The 16644-nt window shown below is 41.7% G+C and overlaps 1 protein-coding gene across 2 annotated transcripts in view; it reads left to right on the top strand.

The window, feature by feature from the left end:
• Window positions 1-16644, top strand: part of RSPRY1 (ring finger and SPRY domain containing 1) — a 56930-nt gene that overhangs the window by 24595 nt on the left and 15691 nt on the right. For both annotated transcript variants that reach the window (XM_038754661.1, XM_038754662.1), the window contains exons 3-9: window positions 2222-2274; window positions 3691-3803; window positions 9741-9867; window positions 11424-11482; window positions 13535-13601; window positions 14354-14485; window positions 15110-15225. In XM_038754661.1, the coding sequence (XP_038610589.1) occupies window positions 2222-2274; window positions 3691-3803; window positions 9741-9867; window positions 11424-11482; window positions 13535-13601; window positions 14354-14485; window positions 15110-15225 (667 nt within the window). The remainder of the gene's footprint in view (window positions 1-2221; window positions 2275-3690; window positions 3804-9740; window positions 9868-11423; window positions 11483-13534; window positions 13602-14353; window positions 14486-15109; window positions 15226-16644) is intronic.

Below are 16644 nucleotides of genomic sequence, written 5' to 3'. Positions count from 1 at the left end.
GCTGTACAGAAAATTATCGGGTTCATTCCACATAGTCATTTCATTCACCTTGAAATCTAGGCTTCGAATCTTAATAGATGATTTTTCCATTGGTCTGTGTTTTCTTTTAGATTCTTTTCAGCTTCCATAACTTTTCCTATTTGGTGTGTGTTGTTGGAAAACAATCCCCAAAATTCCCGAAAACAGTTATACCCATCTTTGCTAACAGTATTCTGTAATACTACACTGGGGCTTGATTTTGTTAGTAGTACATGATTTTTCACGTGTTCAAGATTGTAAATATAATCTGATCACACGACACACTATTCCCGCTGCTTGGAAAAAAAAATCTCTCTTGTTCTTGGTATATTCCTTGAACAGCCTTAAATATAGCTACATCTGGAGCTCAGGGTTGTGTAAGTGCAGCAGTTTAAGTGTGTAGTAGGTATCCAGTTGGAAGCCTACAGTGGAAATGTTTGTCCTGAGATTTCTCAGAAAGCATTATTCTGATAAATTCAATATGCCTTGTTTTCCCCCATTTTTTTTTCTTTTAATCAGTCCACATCTTTTCAAAGAGAAAGTTTCATTCCAGCCTTCATGAATGCATACTTGGCTAGTCCCTAAAGTGGACCAGAGTAGAACTGAAATGTAGCGATGAGTAATTACCACCACCTTAAATTTCTATAGGACTTCCCTTTCAGGGAACTCCTAACTGATCTGTTTATCTCTCCCATTGTTCCAGCATCTCTGGAGATAGATATGGGGCAGATAACATTAACCTTATTGTTAGTCATTCAACCTTATTTAATGAGCATGTATTGTGTAAAGTATACTGTACCAAACACATGGTACAGTTTCGTAGATACCATCCCTGCCTTCCAGAAGCTTACAGTCTAGTGGAAGAGACAGACATTAAATTACAGAGGAAGCAACAGAGTACCAAGATAGGTATATAAGTGCATTATTAAGAATGTGAGCCAGATGTGGAGCAGACACTTTGCCCAGCCTGATTATCTTGGAGATCCCAGCGCTTAGAGCAGTGCTTGGTATGTAGTAAGCGCTTGACAAGTACTATTATCTACCCCCGCGCTTAGTGTAGTGCTTGGCACACAGTAAAGCACTGAACCAGGGCCATACTAATTGTAACAAAAGTTGGAGGGAGAGGGGAGTGAGTATCAAAGTGCTTAAACTGCACAGGCCCTAGTGCATGGGTGGCTCAGATGGAAGGGAGAATGTGGTGAGGATCTAATCAGAGAAGGCTTTTTGGAGGAGATGTGATTTTCAGTAGGGCTTTGAAGATGGGGAGTATGGTGGGGTGTCAAATATGAATAGATGAGGAGCTCTAGCCCAGAGAGAAGGCGTGAACAAGGTGGTAATGAGCAGAGAGATGACATGAGGCACCATAAGTAGATTGGTGTTAAAAGAGTAAAGTGTGCAGGCTAAGTTTGTAGTAGGAGAGGACCAAGGACATGTTGGAGGGAGAGAGCCGATTGAGAGCCTTAAAGCCACTGGTAAGGAGTGTGTGTTTTTGATGTGGAGAAGGATGGACAATCACTGAAGGTTATAGTTTATTGAGGAGTGGGGAGACATGTGCAGAAGAATTCTCATTATATTTTTTTAAGAAAAATGATACTAACAGCAGACTAAGGTATGGACTGGAGAGGGGAGAGGCTGGAGGCCGGTGGTCAGCTTGGAGGCTGATTAGATAGCCGAGGCCAGATAGGACAAGTGCTTGGACCAGTGGGGCAGCAGTTTGGATGGAAAGGATGGGGCAGACTCTAGAGATGTTGTGATAGAACCAACAGAATTTGGTGGCAGAGTGAATATGCAGGTGGAGTGAGAGAGTCAAGGATAACACCAAGGTTGTGGGCTTGCGAGACAAATGAGGAAATTGAAGGATCTCACTGGAGGCCTTACATATGGCAGGAAGAGGAACTGAGAATGGAAACACAGAACCATAACTCTTAGAACAGAGCACTTTCCACCCAACCACAATGACCACCTTTAGTGCATCCCTTGTTTTGGGTGGCTGTCATTGTGGTTATGATTGGCTTCCCAGCATGAATTTTGGATTATTCTTAATCTTTATAGGCCACAATTTAAGGGTACTTTTTCTCCTTCCTGCCTTTCTTCTCTCGATTCAGATACACTCACTCTCTACCCTATCTCTGATCCTTGAATTTTGATTCAAAACTGTCATTTACAATTTTGTCAAATCTACTCATAAATATTTATTTTTCAGTGACCAGGAACCTCCCTATTCAATGATCACATTGCACGAAATGGCAGAAACAGGTATTCAAGGTCTTTTTTCATTCAGTACTTCCGTATGTACTATTCAGAGAAATGCCACAACCATATGAAATGTAGGGTTCTTATGCTAACAAGTATGACAATATGACTGAAGCTGAGTATGTTGCTTGGATATTCCAAAAATATATTTGAATTATTTTTTGAAAATGTGAAAATATTCTAAGGCTTTCCGATGTGCCTATCTTATATATAATTTAAACAGACTCACTTTTTTCCTCCCTGACTTCCAGCTTGCCTCAGAGGCCTCCCAACACACAAGGTCTGGGATGTCCTGAACCTTATGACCTGTAACCTCTGGGCTTGAGTATCTGGCAGGAAATAGGACCATTTCTATAGTCACCTTTGGCCCCGGTGTATATGTGAAATAGAAAAAAAAAATCAGCTTCCTCTATACCCAGAACTCTATTCGTTGAGACTCTGAAACTAAAATTTCTCTCCCTACATCTGCCTGAGGAGAACTGAATTAAGTTCTTTGTTCTCTTCCACATTGGCTGAATTTTCAGTGGTCATTTAGCCAGACCTTAAATTGGCAATTTCCTTATGAGCTCACTCCAGAGCTATTTTTGCTGTTGTTGTTATTGTTGTTGTTGTTTTAAGTAATGGTTTTTTGGAGGCAGAGAGTCCTGAGACATGCCTCTCGTAACTGGCATGGAGGCAAGAAAGAAAAAACGATTACTTAAAACAACAACAGAGAATGCTGGTATCTCTGTTCTGTTTGTGGCAGATAATCTTCAATTTTGTTTTGAATTCTGTATTGTTTTCAATGTGGTCTTTTCTTCCCGTTAACTAACAGATTCTAAAATGTACTAATATGCAACAAAATGGGTGAAAAACCTGCCTCTGTGGAAACCCCCTAGGCATATGTGCCAGACATTCTGCGTGCACATTGAATGAACCTTCCAAAGGCGCTAGTCTTGCTTAAAAACAGAAAATGGTCTTTCAGCCTCTTAATTGTCAGGCAGGCTTTGACCGATTGTATGGGCCAAGATGAAAAAATCAGTCTTTAATTAAGCTTGGGTGTTGTAGAATTAGGAACATGATTTCTGGAAGCGTTCTTTAGGTACCAGTAGAGTTTCTTAGCAATGAAACTTTTTATTTTATTTTTTTTAATTCATTTTAAATCTTTGGAGCTAAACTCTAATGAAATACTTGAGGCGATTCCAGTCTTCTAAGAACAAAGTTGATCTTCTCCCAAGACAGAACCCTTGAATATTATTTTATAACTTTAAGGTGACTTAACCTTAACAGAGGCTTTCAAGCAGCTATTATGAGTGTTCGCTCCAAAAAAGCTGAAGTCAGATCCAAAAGGGATTTCTGATTTCAGAATGGAGTGAGTTTATAAATATTTGTGATTTATCTTCATATTTTTTAACATGTTCTGAATCTTCATGTTTCCAGATGAAGGATGGTTGGAAGTTGTCCAGTCTTTAATTAGAGTAATACCATTAGAAGATCCACTGGGACCAGCTGTTATAACGTTACTATTGGATGAGTGTCCTTTGCCTACTAAAGTGAGTAATTGCAAATGTAATCTATAAAGGGTCCACATAAATATGCCTAAATATGATTGGCCAGAGGAAAAGTGGCCAGTGAGAAACAGTGTGGTCTAATGGATAAAACACGGGCCCAGGATTCAGAAGGAACTGGGTTCTAATGCCGACTCTGACACTTGCCTGCTGTGTGACCTTGGGCAAGTCACCTAACTTCTTGTGCCTCAGTTACCTCATCTATAAAGCAGGGATTGAGAGTGTGAACCCCATGTGGGACAGGGCCTGTGTCCAACCTGACTAGCTTGTATCTACCCCGGCACTTAGTACAATGCCTGGCACAGAGTAAGTGCTTAATGAAGGCCATAAAAAAGTGATATTTCTTCAGTCTTGAACTGAAATTTTATTATACTACCCTCTCTAATTTTGCTGTTATTGGACGTGTCAGACTAAATCCCCTTATCTTGGGAAGCAGCGTGGCTTAGTGGAAAGAGCACGGGTTCGGGAGTCAGAGGTCATGGGTTCTAATTCCGGCTCCGCTATTTGTCAGCTATGTGACTTTGGGCAGGTCACTTAACTTCTCTGTGCCTCAGTTACCTCATCTGTAAAATGGGGATTAAGACTGTGAGCCCCATGTGGGACAACCTGATTACCTTGTTTCTACCTCAGTGCTTAGAACATAGTAAGCATTTAATAAATATAATCATCATCATTATTATTATGAAACAGTTTGTTGTCAACAAACTTTGGGGCTTTCTTTCAAATCAGAAAACTAAAGGTGAAAACAAAAGATGTCTTGTCAGGTCTCAGCAGGATTCTTCCTTCTGGAAGCAGAACTTTAAGCTGCTCGAATGTGTTGGCACCTTTCTTTTTCCACAGCAATCTTGCACATCCTTTCCTTTTTAAAAAATTAAATCAATCATTAGTATTTGAGTCCCTGCTTTGCACTCTGAAGAGTACAACTGAGTAAGAGAGATGATCCCAGCCCTCGAAGAGCTCGCATCCTAAAGAGGAAACTGACACCCAAGCCATTCAGGCTCGGAGGAGGATAAAGAAGCAGCAGCGGCTATTAGCAGAAGTGTGGAAGGATAAATTGATAAACTGAGTTAAAACTGTCAAAACTGAGTTAAGTGTTAAGAGTAGGTGATGCAATATGGGAAGGTGGCTGTTCATTTGGGAAATACCTTCAGGAGGACTTTGAAGATAGCCTGAAGCAGCGGTCTTGTGGATTTGCTGAAGGAAGGGTGCAAACAAGGGCTTGAAGGTGGGAGTGGTAAGAAGGAGGCACAGTGAGAGAGTAATTTTCGAAGGCGTGAAGAGTGCCAGCTGGAGCAAAATGGAGAAGACAGTTGCAGTGTTAAAGGGAAAGTGCTGATGGACTACCTAAAGCCAAATGTAAAGAGATTCTGCTTGATGTGGAGGGAAATAGGTGGCTGTTGAAGGTTTTTAAGGCATAGAGAGATGGGTGTTGAAAGATTTTGGGAAGATCATCTGCACAATACAGCGTTCTACAGGTTGGAGACTGAGAGACCAGCGAGGAGACTGATCCCAGTAGCCTAGTATGGAGAGGGTGAGTGTCTACACCATGGTGGTTGAGAGGAAGGGGTCAGGTCTGGGAAATGTGGAAGAAAAAGCAGCGTGGCCTAGTGGAGACAGCATAGGCCTGAGAGTCAAAAGGACCTGGGTACTAATCGTAATTGCTTGCTGTGTGACCTTAGGCAAGTCACTTCTCTGTGCCTCAGCTTCCTCAACTGTAAAATGGGGGTTTAGTATCCGTTCTCTGTCCTCTTTAGACTGTGAGCCCCAGGCAGGACAGGGACTGTATCCAACCTAAGTAACTTGGACCTACCCTAATGCTTAGAACAGAGTTTGACACAGTAAACATTTAAAAAATATCATTGCGGGGGTGGGGGTGGGGGGAAAGCAACCAGGCAGGATCTGGTGAAACACTGAATGAAAGACAGCCAGAAGGCTAATCAGTCTTATTTTGGCGAATATGACCAAAGCTGGGGGATTTTGGGACAGGGAAAGTGTTCGTATTGTATCACCTAGGAAATTTCATAGGAAACTTATGAGGAGGCATAGGTTTGAAAGTGGGTTTGGGATATATTGAGTTTGAGGTGCCAGTAGGATATGCTTGTAGAGCTGTCCTGAAGGCAAGAGGAAATAATGTATGATGGTAGAGCAGGTGTGAGGTTGGGGCTTCTGAGGTAGATTTGCGAGTGACATAAACATGATAGTTGAAACTCTGGGAGCGGGATGAACTTCCAGTGAGAATTAGGGGACTCTGAATAGAACCTTAAGAGTCGCCCACAGTTAGAGCGGGAGAGGCAGAAGAAGAAATGATAAAAGAGATTGGGAAAGTAATCAGTCATTCTGAGGTATTAATTGAGTGTCAACTGGATGCAATCAATCAATAGGATTTGAGTGCAGAGCCCCGAACTAAGCACTTGGCAGAGTACAGTATAACAGAGTTTGTAGACACGTTCCCTGCCCACAAGAAGCTTACAGTCTAGAAGGGGAGGCAGACGTTAGTATAAACCAATTATAGATATGTAAATAAGTGCTCTGGGGCTGAGCATAGGGTGATTTAAGGGTGCAAATCGAAGTGCAAAGGTGACGTAGAAGGGAGAGGGAGCAGAGAACGTGTGAAGGCTTAGTCGGGCAAGGCCTCTGGGAGGAGATGTGATTTTTAATTAAGGCTTTGAAGGTGGGGAGAGTAGTGGCCTATCAGGTATGAAGAGTGTAGTATGCTAAGGACTTGAAAGAATACAATAGGTGGACATAATACCTCCCTTCAAGGAACTTTCAATCTAGCAGAGCCAGAGAGGAGAACTGTATTATTAAAACCAAGCTTGGGGGGTATTTCCAGGGTATAGTCTGCATCATAGGCAGCCAAGAGGTTGAGTAGGGTAAAACAGAGACTGTTTGGTATGCTTTGAGGTCCTTGGGGACTTTGGAGAGTGTGATCTCAGTGGAGTGGGGAAGTGAGAACCAGATTGCAGTGGGTTAAGAAGAGTTAGTGGAGTGGAAGTTGATTCGGTGGGTATATACAATCCATTTGAGGAGTTTGGGCAAGAATGAAAGTACGGAAATGAGATGATTAGCTGTAAGGTGTAGTGGGAGATAAAGGGTGTCTGTTGCTGCTTTGTTGTAAATAGTGAGACGAGCTTGCTAAAGAAACGGTAAGAACACTAATGGATGAAGCACCTTTGGAAGTCTTGTTTGGCAGGATCCTCTTCGAGTGCTGATTTATGACTGAAAGGTGAAATTAAACCTTGTGTTTGGAAAGTCGCTTGCCCTAGATTCTGGGTTTGAGTTCTGCTAGTGTTTACTTAACGAAGAGGGTGGAGTTCGTGGAAGAAATTGCTCATTCTATTTCACTGTATTCCTTCAGTCATAAGGGATCTTTGCTTAGTCATCCTAAATTGTGCTCCCATTTCTTCTAGTTCCCTATCATTTGCACACTAAGTACACAATACAGATCTCACTATTATGACTACTAGGTATTTAGAATCAGGAACCATTGTGATTATAGGTTTGATGTCTCTTTGCCATACATTTTTCAAAACCACTTGCTCATAACTTGTTACATTAGTGCAACGTTAATAGCTACAAATACTGATTTTTTTCAACTTGCTATTTTAAAAAACCCTATCAAAAACCCACTAATGTTCTGGCAGCAGCAACCTGGTCCGTTGCAAAGAGGATAAGTCTGGGAATCAAGCTATAACGGTCTAAATCTGGCTCCATCACTGCCTAAGGGCTGATCTAAGGAAGTCACTTCAGTTCTCTGTGTCTCAATTTAATCGTCTGTAAAATGAGTATTAAATACCCATTCTCCCTCCCCCTTAAGCTGTGATCCCCATGTGGGACTGAAATGGTCAGATCCTTGGGCTTAGTCAATCAGTTCATTAATCGATCAATCAGTGGTATTTATTAAGCACTTACTAGGTGCAGAGTACTTGGGAGATTCGGTAGACACAGTCCCTGCCCACAAGGAGTTTACAGTCTGGATGGGGAGACAGACATTAAAGATATGTTCATAAGTGCTGTGGGGCTGAGGGTGGGGTGAATATCAAGTGCTTAAGGGAGACAGAGTTGGGGAGATGAGGGATTAGTCTGGAAATGCTTCTTAGAAGAGAAGTGATTTTAATAAGGCTTTAATAAGGTCATCTATTATATAAGAAGGGAAAGGGAGTTCCCGGCCAGTGGGAGGGCATGGACAAGTGGGTTGGCGGTGAGATAGATGAGGTCGAGATACAGTGAGTAGGTTGGCGGTAGAGGAGCAGAGTGTATGGACTGGATTGTAGGAGAAAGTCGGCAAGGTAGGAAAGGGTGAGCTGTTTGAGTGTCGAAGGCAATGGTGGATGGGCAACTATTGGAGGTTCTTGGGGAGAGGGGAGATACGGGCTGAACTTTTTAGATTAAATGATCGGGCAGCAGAATGAAGTATGGTCAGGAGTAGGGAGGGACAGGAGGCGGAGAGCTCAGCGAGAAGGCTGATGCGGTAGTCAAGGTGGGATATGATAAGTGCTTGAATCAGCATGGCGGTAGTTTGGATGGAAGGGAAAGAATGGAATCTAGAGGTGCTGCGAAGGTAGAACCAGCTGGATCTGGGGACAGATCGAATATTACTGCTACTGCTGTCCACAGTCACCCCTGTTTAGGCTGATTGACTCAATTCTAACCCACTCGTTTTCTACTGAATGTTTACTATTAGGAGCAGGGCACTGTGCCAGGCATTGGGATAGGACTTCAAGTAGGTTTTCCCAGCAAAGGAAATGATCATAAACAACGGGCAAAATGGGAAACTTCCTCGACTTTGCAGTTGAAGCGTTTGTACAGAGCACAGGCTGGGAGTCAGGTGGCTTGAGTTCTAATCCCAGTTTGGCCATATACCTATTGTGTGACCGTGGGAGAGTCATTTAACTTCTCTTTTGGTTTTCTCATCAAATGGGGATTACATAGCTGTTCTCCCCCATAGACTGTGATCCCCATGTGGAACAGGATCTGTGTCTAATGCGGTTGTATTATATCAACCCCAGTGCATTGCATCTAGTGAGCGCTTAACAAATACCACCAGAATTTTATACGTATCTATTTTGGCAGGGGAGTAGGGAGGTAGGCACAGGGATGGTGTCCGATTTTAGCTCTGGCTTTTAAAACTCTGATTGACATTATAATTATTTTGAAGAAGGAAGCTGTCGTGGCCAGCAAAGGGTAAGAACTTACAGCTCTTAAATTGTTGGTTCTAGATGCCTCCTACCAAGTTCAGGTTTCCCTTAAAATAAACAGAATACAAAGCCATGCATAGTACCCAGCAGAGACATTGGAATGGCACTGGGTTTATCAGACAACACTTCATTCAGTCATATTTATTGAGCGCTTACTGGGTACAGAGCACTGTATTAAGCTCTTGGGAAAGTACAATACAACAATAAACTGACACATTTCTTGCTCACAAGGAGGTTACAGCCTAGAGATGGAGACAGACATTAATATAAATACAATTACAGGTATGTTCGTAAGTGCTGTAGGGCTGGGAGTAGGGATGAATACAGGGAGCGAGTAAGTCAGGGCAATGCAGGAGGGAGTGGAAAGAAGAGGAAAGGAAGGCTGAGTCAGGGAAGGCCTCTTGGAGGAGATATGCCCTCAATAAGGCTCTGAAGGAGCGGACACTAATTGTCTGTCGGATATGGAAAGGGAGGGTGTTGCTGGCCATAGTAAAGTAATATCACTTTGAGGTTGGTCTTATAGATGGAGCAACAAATATAGATTGCTATTTCCTTCCCTTCTGCAGAATGTAGATCCTGATTTTATTGGAGCCGATTCTGTGCTTGCATGGCATTGAATTGGTAGAAAGAGTGAGTGTGAGACAGAGAGAGAGAGAGAGAAAGGAGAGAGAGAGTGTGTGTGTACACTTTTTTTCATGCTATCTTGAACTCCTTTGCTTTCTAGGATGCTCTGCAGAAGTTGACTGAAATTCTAAATTTAAATGGAAAAGTCGCCTGCCAGGATGCAAGTCACCCTGCCAAACACCGTAACACAACTGCGGTTCTAGGATGCTTAGCTGAGAAACTGGCAGGTAACTGTGAGGCGCATTCAGAAAGCGATTCTCATATCATGTTTGACTCTCAGGGGAAGCTCTGTTCTCTGGTAGCTTTGACCCAACCCCGTACATCAAGGTTCCTAAAAAATTTCACCCAAGGCAGGGCATTGGCTGGCAGAAGATCAAATTCGGCGATTTAAGGCCAGCATAACATATTCCTTACATATACCATATATTTCTCCAACATACGTCTTTTTAGCTAATAGATTACTTGAAAGTATTTTTCTCCACATTTTTATTATAGTTTGACAAATATTTGTGGACTGCATAGAGTTCCATCAGAAATCACACTTTGGGAGACCCTTCCCCTAGCACTTTCATTGAAAGGAAATTCAGTGCCTAGCACTTTTTTCTAGTCCTTTTAACAAATAAATAATTATTGTTTCAGATCAAATTAATGGTATTTTTAGTGACTGTCTCTATATGTTGCCAATTTGTACTTCCCAAGCGCTTAGTACAGTGCTCTGCACATAGTAAGCGCTCAGTAAATACGATTGTTGTTGTACTAAGCACTTGGAAGAGTACAACAGTTAATAGATATATTCCCTGCCCACAATGAGCTTACAGTCTAGTTTTCTATAATAAAAAAACTTTAGAATGTCCTTTTTTTGTGCACCAATGTTCTTATGTAGTGAATGACTGGAAAATAGCAGTATGTATCAGTAGCAGTCCTGCATTTGGGTTGAATCATGTCAGCCAAACTCAAACCCAGTCCATGCTTCTCAAAAGGCTCTCCAGTCCCCTTGTCGCATGCCATTACAACTAATCAGTGGTATTTTTTGAATGCTTACTGTGTGCAGAGCGCTATATGAAGTACTTGGGAGAGTGTGAAATAAGAGTTGGTCGATATGTACTACATGCAGTAGTGGAGCTTTCAAGCATCCCTGATGCTTTCCTGAAAGAGCAGTGATTTTCTACCTATACGGCTGACCATTTGACTAAGTTCCAGCAGCCCAGGAACATTCTGGAAGTTACCGTGTTGATGCAGCAGCGGCAGTTTAACCCCAGAAACGAGACGTAGGCCCTCCTGGGCTCCCACTGAAACTCGGGGTTCTCTTCAGAAACTCGGGGTTCATGCTTCTTTAGCCCTTAGATTCCTGGTGGTTGACCTTGTTTCAGAAGGGTGTTCCTGCTAGTCATCCTGAAAATAAAGGCAGTTACTTCCCACATGTTCATTTTAATGTGGATATTACTTGCTTTCCCCAAATGGCAGACCATCAAATGGAAATAATATCGCTTTGGCTGAGAAAGGGGACCCTTTGTCAATGAGGTTTCTGATTTTAAAGTACAAGAAAAGTAGGGTCCTTTTCGGGGACCAGTGACTGGGTAGTTTCATCTTTTGAAACCTTGACTAAACATTTAGAGAAATCCGAAAACTGGGCATAGAAACACATTTAATAGGGAATTCTAAATTTAGTGTTAAAACTCATTTGGGTATTTTGGATCTGCACAAAAATAACCCTCCTTAAACTCTGTCTCTATTTTGAAAAGATGCACATAACATGCAGCATATTCGTTATGTTTTTGGACAGGTCCTGCAAGTATAAGCTTACTTAGCCCAGGAATTTTGGAATATTTGCTTCAGAGTCTGGTAAGTATTGAATCAAAACGGGGTAATGGTCTCAATTCATTCAACTCCTCCATTGTAACAGAACATGAAATGGTCCGTTTTCCCTAATGAGTTGTTATTCGCTGCCTTGAGGTATGTCAGAGCCACATAGAATGAACTCAGCATTTTAAATGAAGCCATGTTTTTTCCAACTGTCCTATGAATGGTAGATATCATTGAAATTTAAAGTAAAATCATCTAATCTAGCTGTGAACATCCCCAAGTAATCATGACAGGCTGATATCCACAGGTTCTGCTAAGTGATTATGTAGATTTGAGGAAACTGAACTGTGGAGAGATTCATGACTTAGTCCTTCAGTCAATCGGAATTTGAGTGCTTACTATGTGCAGAGCACTGTGCTAAGCACTTGGGAAAGTATAGTATGATAGAGTTGACAGACACAACCACTGCCCACCAGGAGCATACAGTCTACAAGGGATCGTACGGTTGAAGGGTGAATTTCCACAGCTAGACAACCTGATCACCTTGTAACCTTCCCAGCGCTTAGAACAGTGCTTTGCATCTAGTAAGTGCTTAATAAATGCCATTATTATTATTATTATTAACCAGGATTTGCAGCTCAACGGCTTCAATAGTGGTGAATGGTAAATGTGAATGGAACAGTATTCAGTTGTAGGAATAATTTTGCCATTTTGAAACACAAGGATTAACCCTTATAGAAAAGTCCTTTTAAAAGAACCGGAGGCTAGAAAGTCGAAGACCACAGCATAGAAGAAAACTGGTAAAAGTCAAGGAATGTGTTAAACATAAACTAGGCACATAGACTGTGATTTGTGGCAGAAATATGATTTACAGTCAAAACATTGCGTACAAGGACGGTTGAGAAGCAGCATGACCTACTGGGAAGAGCACAGGCCTGGAAGTCAAAAGATCTGAGTTCTAATTACCGCTCTGCCACTTGTCTCTTCTGTGACCTTGGGCAGGTCACATAACTTCCCCATGCCTTAGTTCCTGCATCTGTAAAATGGGGATTAAGACAGTGGGACAGGAACTGTGTCCAACCTGATTTGAGTGCCCTTTGTACCTACCCCGGAGCTTAGAACAGTGCTTGACACATAGAAAACACTCAACAAATACCACTATTATTATTATTATCATCATTGACAAAAAGCACTTGTTCTCTCTTGCTTACTTAGGAAATTAGTTTCTATGCTCTCTTCCCTTTTCAATGGTAATGCTTTTGGGGTGCATGCTTAAACCTTATCTCTACTGTACATTTTCTTTTTAATGGAACCAGAATTCTACTTAATGCCCAGTGGTCCTGCAATCCAAATCCCTTTATAATTTGGTAGTGCAGGAAAAGCACACACCTTTCTCCAACTCCTGAGATTTGTAACTTTTCTGCTGGGGGAAATATCTCAGTTGGTGCCCTATCTGCTACTGTAGTGTAGTTAGGAAGAGACAAAAAGATGAAATAAGCAAATCACTCAGTGATATTTATTGACTGCTTACTATGTGTAGAACATAAGTGCTTGGGAGAGTACAGTACAACTGAGTTAGACATGTTCCCTGCCCACAATGAGCTTACAGTCTAGAGGGGGAGATGTATTTTGGACTGCTAAGCTGTTCTTTTCCCTCTCTGGGTTAATATCAGGCCACAGGCAGAACTAGTAGCAACTTTGCAAGGGTCATACCATTTGGTAGGAATGGCAGGAATTTGTATTCCTTAGCAGAGGACTTGGTACAATGTCTGTAAAGGTACAGAAATCACGGAACACTCCTATGTGTAATGGGTCTGTGTATGGGTTTTCTCATTACACATAGATGTTTGAAGTCTAGCTCTCGACTGAAGTCAGCACATTCTCCAAATGAGGAAAAAGTTTCTCATTCCTGAGTTATCTTGGCCCTGAATTTCATACAGCTAGCTAAGAGGTGTTCCAGACGCCCAGCTATCTAAAACTGTTGACTGCTGAAGAGTATGAATATGTTGAGCAAGAAGGCAAAGTTTATCGTTTGCCACTCTACCGGGGGAATGTCTGAGTTTTATTATTAATCTTTGACTTCTGTTTCAGAATTTCCAGTCCCATCCTACAGTAATGCTTTTTGCACTAATCGCATTGGAAAAGTTTGCACAAACAAGTAAGCATTTGGCACGGTGTCTCTGGCAATGACATGGGCCGAACACAGCGGAGGGGCACTCATCTTATTGGTTATTTCCATTTTTTGCATGGTTCCCATGCTCACCTTAATATCACAGAAAGTCTAGTTTTGCTCATACCAAAGTAAATTTGGGTCATATTTACTGAGCGCTTACCGAATGCATAGCATTGTACTCAGCGCTTGGGAGAATACAGTATAACGAACTGGTAGATATGATCCCTGCCCACAGTGAGTTTGCAGTCTAGAGGAAACTTACAGCATAGTGTGTCTTGGAGATCTGTCATGGGCAGCAGTCCTATAGAGCCATATATGTAGCGTGGTTATTCTGGAGAGACAAATCTCCTGTGATGTTTCTTTGATGATCTCCAAGAGGGAGATCTATTTGGGTCACTTCTCTAGGTGGAAATTACCGCTGTGATGCAGGGATTTTTTTTTTTTTTGAAGTGGGGAGGGAACAAATGTGCTAGGGATAGGGCCTTTCCGAATATCAGCGGATCTCTCTTCTGTAGAACAAACACTTGTTCAAAAACCAGGCCAAACTTAATCTGCCTTTTTCCAGAGAGTGTCCAGGAGGCCTGATATGTTTTGGGCATCATTGTTTACACAAATTACCAAAAAAGCAAGTTGATCTTTGTCTCTAGATTTGTGTTAATTTAGAGCAGCACTGCCCTTTTTAATTTACTGATATATTCAGTGGCTTTTTCAAGCCTGAATTGCTTTTCTTCAAACAGGTGAAAATAAAATGACTGTTTCTGAATCCTGTATCAGTGACCAGCTTGTCATGTTGGAGACTTGGGCAGATAACCCTGACTACCTGAAACGCCAAGTTGGTTTCTGTGCTCAGTGGAGTTTAGACAATCTCTGTAAGTGTGTGGATTCTTTGTAGTTAAAATGTTTACTTCTTTTTCAAAAGCCATTTCCATTTGATTGCCACCAAGAGGGTGGGAGGATTACCACCACCACCGTGGAGGTGAAGCATAAAGGTAAAGGATATGGGGGATGGAAGGAAAGAGTATAGAGTGCTGGGAGATTCTGGAGGATGGTGGGAAAGATTGGAAAGCTGAATTACCTGTTGGACGATGATGGGTGGTTCATTGTCTGGCTGTTGCCATTTGAAAAGTCATATCCCTTTTAAGAAGTGGGGGTGTGGGTTTTCATAAAGTAATAAAAAAGTCTTTGTAGAGGGCCAATCTTGATGGTGATGAAGTACAAGAATTGGGAAGTGGGAAGGTGCAAATTTGAAGTTGAAAATTTAGCAATGATTGGGTGTCCTCTTTCCTTCCCTTGCTCACTTGTGGCTCTTTAACTGTCAAAATGTAGGACCTCGGCCAAGGTTCTGAATTCCCACCTTTGAATACCACCACGGTGCGCAACTAATACTTAGCAGAACTGCAGCTATTGAAAGATGTGTGTTTTATAGTTCTTTTTTCCCCCAGAGTTGGGCTGATTAAAAATGACTTTTTAAAATCAATTTTCCCCCCCTACAGTTTTAAAAGAAGGCAGGCGATTCACGTATGAAAAGGTTGATTTGATTACAATAAAGGCCATGTTAAATAGCAATGATGTTAGTGAATACCTGAAGATCTCACCACATGGACTGGAGGTACAGAAGCGGTATATTTTCTCTTTTAGAAAAGCTGTGTATCTGTAGGTTTGTTTTTTTTTAATTTTTCTGGGTTCAAAATGTTTCCCAATTAAATTCCAAATGAGACATTTCAGGAAAAAGTGTCAATTTATCCCCATCAACCTGCTAGTTAGTTTTCTCTTTTGACTGGCATTTTAGATTCAGCACTCTAAGTAAGCCAATACTTCCCCTCTCTGGCCTTCAGCCCCTTCCCAAGTATACCTGGGCCTCTTAACTACAAAGTGGCTGAGCCATTTGGCGATGGTAGATCTATATTACTAAATGCCAGTCATGTGGATGCAGAGCTGTTTAAAGAGTAGCTTCAATCAATCAATTAATGGCATTTTTTGAGCACTTTACTATGTGCAGAGCGCTGTACTAAGCGCTTGGGAGAGTACAATATAACCAAATTAGCTGTCACGTTTCCTGCACGTAACGAGCTTACAATCTAAATGAGGAGCTTCAGATACCTCTTTGATTCTCAGTTAGTTTTATTGAGTCCTAATGGCATTTTCAACCCTGGATTCCCATTCTGGACATCCCTCTGGTACACGTTTTATTTCCATAATCCCTAGAAGATATCATTGTATCGTCATCATTTGTATTTACTGAGTGCTTACTATTTGCAGAGCACTGTACTAAGCGCTTGGGAGAGGAGAATACAACAGAGTCGGCAGACCTGTTCCTTGCCCACAAAGAGCTCACAGACTAGATGGGGAGACGGACATTAATATAAATAAATCATTTATAATATATAATTCATATATACGTATCTAAATCCTGTGGGGTTGAAGGCAGGGTGAGTTACCAGTATAATAATAATGATGGCATTTGTTAAGCACTTACTATGTGCCAGGCACTGTTCTAAGTGCTGGGGTGGATACAAGCAAATTGGGTTGGACACTGTCCCTGTCCCAAGTGGAGCTTACAATCTAAATCTCCATTTTTACAGTTGAGGTAACTGAGGCACAGTGAAGTGACTTGCCTTAGGTCACACAGCAGACAAGTGGCGGAGCCGTAGTGGCAGCATTATAATATAAATAACCCAAGTCCAATACTTACTTTCTTACTAAAGTAATGGTTTGTGCTAACTTTTAGACAAGCCAATTACAAAGCACACAAATCTTGGATTCCGCAGAACGAAAATGATTTGAGTGGTCTGAGGATTTGAAACTGAATACCTTAGCAGTGATAGCCAGCCCTCTCAATTTTTTTTTTAATTTCATGATTTCTTTGCGAAAGCGAGGGAGGGTATTTCCACTTGACATTTATCAAATGTAAAATGTGGGAAAATCAGGAAAGTTGCCTCAGTTCCCTCAGCTGCAAAATGGGGATTCTGTACCTGTCCTCTCTCCTACTTAGACTGTGAACCCCATGTGACACCTGATTATCTTGTAT

Source organism: Tachyglossus aculeatus, chromosome 11 (assembly GCF_015852505.1).
Source record: "Tachyglossus aculeatus isolate mTacAcu1 chromosome 11, mTacAcu1.pri, whole genome shotgun sequence".
Classification (NCBI taxonomy): Eukaryota; Metazoa; Chordata; class Mammalia; order Monotremata; family Tachyglossidae; genus Tachyglossus; species Tachyglossus aculeatus.
This window is presented reverse-complemented; position numbering and strand designations above follow the sequence as displayed.